This window comes from Antrostomus carolinensis, unplaced genomic scaffold (assembly GCF_000700745.2).
Source record: "Antrostomus carolinensis isolate BGI_N321 unplaced genomic scaffold, ASM70074v2 scaffold26570, whole genome shotgun sequence".
Classification (NCBI taxonomy): Eukaryota; Metazoa; Chordata; class Aves; order Caprimulgiformes; family Caprimulgidae; genus Antrostomus; species Antrostomus carolinensis.
The window spans coordinates 24670-34104 of NW_010289480.1; the positions used below are offsets into that span (position 1 = coordinate 24670).

The 9435-nt window shown below is 35.5% G+C and overlaps 1 protein-coding gene across 1 annotated transcript in view; it reads right to left on the reverse strand.

Moving 5' to 3' along the window:
* The window catches only part of GLDC (glycine decarboxylase), a gene marked incomplete at its 3' end in the record, with an annotated part of 33055 nt that extends 24214 nt beyond the window's left edge, over window positions 1–8841 (reverse strand). The window contains exons 1-4 of the mRNA XM_010170637.2: window positions 8687–8841; window positions 2205–2369; window positions 829–906; window positions 19–166 (exon numbers count right to left, since the gene is read on the reverse strand). Coding sequence (XP_010168939.2) covers window positions 19–166; window positions 829–906; window positions 2205–2369; window positions 8687–8841 — 546 coding nt within the window. The remainder of the gene's footprint in view (window positions 1–18; window positions 167–828; window positions 907–2204; window positions 2370–8686) is intronic.
* Between the last annotated feature and the right edge of the window lie 594 nt (window positions 8842–9435).

Sequence of the window (9435 nt, forward strand, 5' to 3'; positions counted from 1 at the left end):
CAATAAAATTTATTTTACCCCATTTTTATGAGCTCTTTCAACAAGTTCAGAGAAGTCTTCCACTTTGCCTTCAGTGTCCGGATACTGAAATAATACTCCACTGACATCCTTTCCACTGAAATCCATCTCATGGGGTAATTTGAGCTCAGTAATAACACCTGTATAACTGGAAAACAAAAACATGAAGAAGACAACATAATTAAACCACTTCCTGCCTTGGAGTTATACTTAACGTGGTGTTTTCATGGACTTATATATGACTTTTTTAACATACAGAGGGCTGAACCTGCTTTGCAGTGCTAAACAAAGAGGAAGTTTCATCTCATGGAATATAGAACTGAAGAATAATTGCATTTGATATCATTACCAGAAACATGGAGCAAAGCAGAGCAGAGGATGCATAAGCTACTTGTTATCAACATTTTGCTGCTTTAGCATGTTTAACTTTGAGAACAAAGTCATATTTTTAGAAGTTAGTTACTTCAATATGTAAACTTCAAATGGATTTAGCTTTCATTAAAAGACAAGTTTTTCTATCTAGAGTAATTAATTTCCTAGTTAAAAAAAATGACCAGACTGAATTAAATAACCAAACCTATATATTGGCACAAACAACTTAAGGGGAAGATTTTCTTTTTATCAGATGTTTATTCTCTTTTAAAACATTTTTAATTACTTTGCAGTTGTATCTGAATGGAAAAGTAGAAGTAATGTCAAATGTTAACAGATTTCTGCTTTTATTTTGCAAAGATAGCATAAACCTATATTCCAGAAATGGTGAAAAGGCACAGATGAAAAATTATGCTGGAAAACGGAGAAAAACATTACTTTGCTCTAGTTTGGACCACTGCTATAGTTTGAGGGTGGCATCGGGCATCTACATAAAACTTCCTTCTTTTGTTGTGCCTGTTAAAAAGAAAAGGAAGAAAAGAAGGGTTACGTATAAAGAATGTATTATTTTCCATAGAAATAAAATTAATTTTTTTTCTAAATGTGAGTTTTTCTACATTAAAAGGCAGTTGTAAATTTTGGTTATCATAACCAAATGAAGTGCAAGATTGAATGAAGGTTCTGGTCTATTTAAAATAAAAAAGTTCATTTCAGACACGCAGATGAGATTCACACGTGACAAAAATTAAAACAGAGCATGAAAGAGAACAAGGAGCCAACTTAAGAAGCTGCAAGAATGCCTCTACCCACACATACTCTTTTAAAGGAATACCACTATGGTCTCTAACACAGATTTTCAGTGTTGCCCTGGAAAACAAACATGAGCCATCAAATTAGTGAAATGGATACAAAGACAATTGCTTAGTTTTCTCTGGTAAACATGATTTTATGTCAGACTAATGCTTTGCACAACTTAATAGTTACAACATAGTTTCTGCTGGGTAATATCCTTCCTGATACACAGTCCTGAAGAGACTTTCAATCATCTCAGATTTCATTTTATTTGCAGATCCTTTGCAAATGTCCCTACAATACAGATCCCTGAAAGTAAATTTGGATATACCAGTAACAGCTTCACTTTTAGTGACTCAGGATTAACATACTTCACCTGTTTTTAAAACTCCTTTTAACCAGCAGTGGAAGAAACCAATTCACATCTTCAGTGTTCGAGGAAAACAAGAGATTCATGCCACAGACTGTTAGGTTATGCAATAAAAGCTCCTCTGTGCCCCCACAGAGCAGCAATAGCCGGGGAGCCCAAATAACACCCTGTCACTGCTGCTCCCAGGCCCATCACAGGAGACACCAGCTCGTCTCCACAAGCACAGAGGAGCAGACAAGTCCCACGGCAGGTGGAAACTCAAATTAATTAATTAACCCAGAGAAACACACTGTCTGGGCCTCCCTGAGGGGAAGCATTATGGGATGCAGGGGAAAAGCACTTTGAGATTGCAAGGGCTTATTATGACATGTTATGGGGAAAAGTGATACAGCTAAGTGGTTCTGGGAGGAACAAGTGTAAGAAAATAGAGTGGTGAGGGGGTAAACAGGGCCAGTCATATATAAAGAGTTGCTGGCTGATGCACGTGCACCCAACAATAACATTGGCTATAACTGTTTAGTGATCTGATCACAGTGAGAAGGCCACACTCAACTTAAATACCCTCACCTATCTATGCCTACACAGGACAGATGTCTTTCAAACTCCAAAATTCCTTCCTGCTGTGATTTAACCACATATTTAAACATAGTACCTGTGACATAACTGCATGGCTTCTGCAGCAGCTGTCCCCTCATCCAGCAAAGATGCATTAGCCACATCCATTCCTGTGATATCGCACACCATAGTCTGGTAATTTAGCAGGCTCTCCAGCCTGCCCTGGGAGACCTCAGGTTGGTAAGGAGTATACTGGGTAACCCTGTAAGAAAAGAACTCTGAGTTTGAGTCTAAGAAAATAAATGTGTAACAGAATTACGCCAACACATAACTGAACTGTCATAGGAAAAATAAATTGTAAAGCATAATTCACTAACATGAAAGTCTGTTAGAAAACAGTTGTTCTTAGATGGTTGTAATTTATTACTGTCCTGGAAGCCTGAGAATATTTTCTCTTCTGATATTGGCTTGGCTTTTTACAGAAGAATTCTATTTTTCCATTAGAAAAGAGAAATTAGTTTTAAAACAGAGGTGTGAGTGTGTCTTGGGGAAAGGAGAGGGGAAGCAGGGGCTAAGTGTGTGAGAACTGAGTCAAGTCACAACATCCAAACAAGAATGTTTCTTGCAATCATATCTAGGTATTACCATTGTCTTTCAATACTGTTTCAGAAGCCCTTTACTTGCCATGTCTTCTCCACTCTTACAGGAGGAAAGACACTTAGCATTTAACAGGATCAAGCTCAGAAATATGCAACTGCTTGTGAAATTACAGTTTCCATATACGTTAGTGAAGGGAAGTGGGACTGATGTGAGTTTTATCCGTTGCCATTTGGAGAACAAAACAGTAGAGGCAACATAAGCAATGTCTTAGATAAGGCAACAACCTAAGGCAAACACTCTGTTATAACAGTTCATAAAAGCAAAGCAGCATGGGGTCCAGGGATGAAAGGCAAGAACAGAGATCAGACTCTCCTCTCACTGCTGTAAATTTGGGTAGTGGATTCCTTGGTAGTTCAGGGAAGTTCAGTACTTTATGCTAGTTTGAATTCAGAGTAGTGTCCAGAAACAAGTGATAAGTAGGAACACTCGTGGCCTCTGTTCTCTAGCTATGGAAGAAAACAACAGTTTGTTTCCTGAAAAGGTGGTAGTAAGCCCTAGACTTTTGAAAAATGCTTGTGGGTGAAGGTATAATCTTTAAAGAGAGACTGAAGTATTTGGAAGCTCAAGTCATGTGAAGCCAATAGAAGGTGAGCAACAAAGATTTTTCAAGAACAAGCTGCAGAATCTGTGGTATAGAGCAAGATGAGAAGAGCAATAAAATAGTAATGCAAGAGAGAAGGTAGGGAAATGTCCTGAAGAAGAGCATGGAAGAGCTATAAAGAAGGACATACCCAATAAGTGAACCCAAAGTGTAATATATGATGCTAATGTATTTACTGTCTATTTAGATTATACATCTGCTCAAATTTCTCACATACAGTATTCAGTACAGTGACAGAAAGCAATAGCTATATATCAAATTAGATAAATATTATTTTCCTAAATATTGAATGTTTTTCCTGCTTCTTAGCCAAGTCTAATACTTAACTACTACTCATCACCATATACTTGACTGCATAGTTTACAAGTAAGACCATGTCCTGGGCTTCATGCAACATTGCTCATCTCATTAGTAATTTTTTTTTTTTTTTTTTTTTTTTTTGTCCACAGCTGCTAAACCCACTTTTCAGTTTGTCAGATGAACTTTCAATCTGGGAGTATAAAGATCTGTTTTCTGAATGGTCTCCCTGACCACTCAGTTCTCACCAATAAAAAAGAGTTATTCTCAACTGCTTTGCATAAACGAGTTGTCTCCCTTAATAAAAGAAACACCTCTGTTTTTGAAGTTAACAATCTAACTTTCTCATTTTATTTCCGCTAGAGGCCTTTTTTGCATTATAAGTTGCAGGAGGAACTAGAAGTACACTAATATGAATTAAAGCATTGAGATTAATTGAAATTAGAGAAATATTACTCGGTGCAAGAGACGAAAAATAAAATCAAGACTCTTTGGTTATTACTTGCTAAAAAAATCAGTTAACAGAAGTGATATTAAAAAATCCTACTTAAAAAGCCTCAAGAATTTCCACTCATAGTTTATGCTCAAATGATTTTTAAATGAAGTTTTTATGTTATGTAAAATAAAAAACAAATCTATTCTTAAACTTCTACTAAGTAGCTGCTAATTGAATAACTGCAGTCCTACCCCACATAGCTGGGATAGTACAATATACTACAGAACATAATTAATGAATTATGCTTTTGAATAGTAAAAACAGCTGAAGTAAAACCAACCAATTTTGGCAAGGATGGAAAAAACTCAACCAAGAAATCCTGAATTCCAGTATTACTGCAAATTACAGTGCATGAAGTTTAACAGTTGTGTGTGTAAAGACACCATTTATAACATAAAAATATTTATCTAAACACTTTTTTTTTCTTTTGGAAGGTTGTTTGGCACTGTCTTAGCATCTAAATCTTTCAATATAATAATTCTACTTCTCCACAATTTCTTCAAATAAAATAACTGGCTTTAGTCTGCACTCTGACTTCTGCCTTAATCTCTGTTACGTTAGGTGACTTTTTAAAGTCATTTAAAAGCAAACTCTTTAAAAGTAAGAGTAATTTCTAAAGCAAACTTTTATATAAATCAGATCTCTAAAAAGTGCACAAAACCATCTCATTCAAAACCCCCTCTCTTCTGCTTTGTTTTTTTCAAGTGGCTGTTCTGAATATAATTCAAGTCCAGTACCAACAATATTAAAATGAAAAGGAAGAATTACCATTGTGGCAAGGAACACAACGACCACCTGCCTCTTGTTCAATCAAACTGGAGGAAAATATGATCTCCAGTCAGCATCTGTAGGACCAAAAGTACTTCTGCAGACAAACACTCCCAAGCTAATTAAGGTAGACAGGTCATGAAACAAAAGAATCCTTCTATGAGAAGTTTGTGGCACCTTTCTTGAGCCGGTGCCTGACCTTCAGGAGTTTGGTACTAAGTGGCTTCAGTTTTTGTAGCTTTTATAACTCTTCTTCAATTTAGTGTTCCATCTTTTGCCTCATCAAAAATACTTGTATGAATACCAACTGTAAGGTACTAATTAAGGTTTTAAAAGAAAACGTGGCATCACAGCAAGAAGTATCAACGAAGCATGCTTTCAGCCAAAAGCTAGGTCATTCATGAAAAGACCTGGCTTATGAAAGAGCAGAAACTTCCATAGTTCAGAGTTGGTTTTTTTCTAGGTTTAGCACCAAAACAAACAGACAATATATTAACAGCAAGATTAAGAATTATGGCTTCTTTACACTAAGGTTAGCTCTTGCTTCCACACAAAGATTCAGAAAACTCCATTATCAAACAATATTAAATGAACTAGCTCTTGATTAGTATTTGTAGGTGTACAGTCAATAAGATCTAAGACTAAGCCTAATTTATTTCCTAATATATAGCAAGTTCTAGCAAAATAGTTCATTATATATCTTCCTTAGTGATTTTTTCTATACTTTGACTGAATATCTGCAAAGTTAATGTATTCATAATCAAGATAATACTTGTATCCTGTTATAAATTATGTTCTTGCAGTTTTAGACCTCTGTAAGACTAGTCTCATGCAATAGCATGAGATAGAATTGATTTGCATTTCCAGTTATACAGAGTATTCTTTTTGATACCTGACAATTAATAAGATGAAATTAATTTAAAGTAAGGACAGCCCACTAGTAAAATCGAAAACCTACATACATGAGCCACAGGAAAGAAAAAAATCATACATCTGACAACACTAGAAAACTAAGACTAAGGTTTAGTCATGTATACATGAAATTTTAAATTATCTGACTTTTATGGTCTGGACATCACTGTTAAGGCCAAAACTGTAACAAAACAAAACAAAAGCTGTATTTATTTTAAATATGCACATACAAATACTGCAGTGTAGAAAGATACTAAAGCCGTACAATTAGGAGTCATCCAACTGCAAGTAGTTCCATCCAGCCTGTAAAATCCCCAAATGCCATATAGTATATAGAGTTCCAGATTTATCACTTGGCACTTTATGCATCTTTGAAGAGCCTTATAAAGGTGTTCCTAAAACAATTTCTTATTCATGGATTTGAGAAAGCTGGATAGATTTATGATAGGACAAGGAGACACTGTCAGTTTCCACTCAAAGCATAAGCCCCGAATTTACTGGCATGCTTTGTAGTTGCTTGTGCAGCTTTCTGCATCCAGTCTACAAGCACAAAACAGCTGTGTGATGTTTGTATCACATTTTTGCACAGTATGCAGTAATTTTCAGAATACAATCATAGAATCAAAGAATGGTTTGGGTTGCAAGTACCTTAAAGATCATATAGTCCAATGCCCAAGCCATTAGCAGTGACACTTTCCACTATATCACGATGCTCAAACCTGGCTTTGAACACTTCTAGGGAGGGGACATCTGCAATTTCTCTCAGCAACCTTTTCAGTGTCTGACCACCCTCACAGTGAAGAATTTCTTCCTAATAACTAATCTAAATCTACCCTCTTTCAGCTAAAAACTGTTACGCCTTGTTCTATCACTACCTGCCCTTGTAAAAAGTCCCTCCCCAGCCTTCCCGTAGGACCCTTCAGGTATTGGAAGTCCTCCACTGTCATGTTCACAGACTTCTACAAACAATCTTCATACAAACTTATGTTGTATTGCAATGCAAACCTTGCTCTAACGAACATCAAGCAATGAGAAACTATGAGTCATGTGAAAGAGGCAGAACTGATCAGAAACAATAAGCCTGTGCTTGCAGCACAGGAGCTGCAATGAGCACGGGAAGTGTTACACACTGAGCACATGTAAGGAGAGGTTTGATTTCTTAAAAAGCTTTCATAATGTCTGTACATGCTTTTGCACACAGACATGCACAAAGACATACAACCCTCTCCCCAACAAACATTTCAACCTTCACTTTAGCCATCTAAAAGTTTAGCTTTTAGCCATCTAGTTTTACCTTACTGGAAACTCCAAGAACAGATTTCTGGATAGATTCTCCCAGATGCTTCATTAATACTACACTTTTCTTTAGGATTTAAAAATACGCTGTTCATTTAGGTCCACTTACTTTTTAAATGTTCTTATTTTTGCCTCTAGCAACAGATTATTTGTTTTGCAGCACTGTACTTAAATATTTAGATTGCATATGTTGCAAAAAGCGTGGGGGGATAAGGCCAACTAAAACTTTGTACGGATGTACTGTATAGATTCCTTGAGTCCAACCTTTTCATCAGTTCAAGAGTCTGAGAAGCAAATAAACCAGACAAGTCTAAAAATACAGAGACTTGGAGGTCTACAGACACATAGAACCATTTATGACAACCCAAAGTACAAAAAAATATAGCACCTAAGTAACAATGGCTTTTTACACTGACAAATGTTACTCTTTGGTTGGTTGTCTGGGGTTGTATATATATAACCCTTAAATACTGTTTTTATTAACATAAAAATTACTCATTTATTATCTTCAGTACCAAGAAAAGGATGTTACTGACTAGAGATAAGGGAACTTCTAAACCAAATGAGACAATGCAGGGTACCAGGGACATTAAATTTAGTTTTTCTGTTGCATCATTTCTGAGTTACAGTTCTTTAGAGAAATGTCAGTGCTACATGAGTATTTATAATCAAGCCTTAGTGCCTTTGTTAGGAAAAGTCCATCAAGAGACAAAACCCCATTATTATTTATATTAATGCTTTTCATAAGACATAAATCAATGCATTATATTATTTTCCTTTTTAAATTTCAGTTAAAAACCCACTCAAACCAGTAACATTCAAGTTCAGCTCTGTCAAACAGGCTATTTTTTTGCTTATCACAAAAAAATGAAACATCAGCTTGGTTATGTGAACAAAGTACCATATTCTCAGCCTCTTCATAAATCAATTATCAAATATTCCTATCTACCGGTTTTCAGGCATCAGTGAATTACTTGTTCCAACAGGAATATACTTTATGGTTACATACTCAAACTCCTGAAGGTCTACAGTTTCAAAAAAAAAAAAAAATCAAGAAAGAAATACTAAGAGAAAAGCCTTTAAAATTTTCAAGGCTTCTTGCTTCCTCTTAAGAAAACCATAATCAGAGTGCTGCACAGTATTTAACTACCTCCACACAAAACTGTATACATCAGTGGAGGAGGGAGCTGGTTTAAATTTACACAGAAGTTAGGAAAGAATTAAGTTTAGTTTAAGAGTTAAATCTGTATGCTTCCTTAAAGCAAACAACTACTCTTGGTTTAGTTCATAATAAATAGGAGCTGTGAATAGAAGTCACAAAAATCAAATGTTTTACAGAAAAAACATCTTTTAAAGTCAAAATTATTCTTTTTCCTCTCTAGCTTCAGCATGAACCACACAGTTCCTACACTTACACATCAGTATCAAATATATGAAAGCTTTAGTCAAAAAAATAGGTTTGGGATATATTTGTCTATGCTCATTCATAAGACAAACTTCAAATGTATATTTATCCATATGCATTTAAAAAGAAAATGTGGTACATTACCATCCTGCATTCTCCAACAAATTCCGTGCAATGGGGTGAGGCACTGAGCAGTTGTAATAACCCATGCCTATATAAGACCTCCATATCTTGTTCTGGCTTGCAATATTGTATAGAGTCTCAAGGATTTCATTTTCACCTAATTGAAAAGAAATCATGTCAGAAAACTACAGTTAAATATAATGCTAACAGTCTGTAACTGAAATGCCTTGTACCCCTGTGTAAAAAAAAAGAATGCAACATTGGTGATGCAAGTATGAACAGTGGCAGAATAAAGCACAAAGCAAGAACAGTAAAGATAAAATAGTAAGTTAGTAAAATACTCCGGGAAAGTTTAAATTCTGCCAGAAATTAATAATAACAGGGTTTCAACCAATGTGGAAACAGCGGTGAGAGAAATGGCTGTAGGCAAATGGTTTATGGAGCCCTTTTTGTGCAAATGCAATGTATATTCTGGGTCTCTTGCACATGCATTAAAATATGTCTCAGAAGGCACCTTTTATTAGCTAAACCTTGCAGAATCAGCACAGGATGAAGCCATAGCTATCCACAACTATGATTTAATGATTCTAACAGAGCCATATTTGCACAAACTGGGTTCACACCAAGCACCCACGAGTAATTTCTTAGTAGTAAAGAACTTTATTTTCTCACATTTTCCTTAAATAGCTGATAAAATGGAATAGTTCTTTTAATTACATTTTAGTATGCTTCATCAGTTTATTTCAAAAAAATGGTGAATATAGTATTTC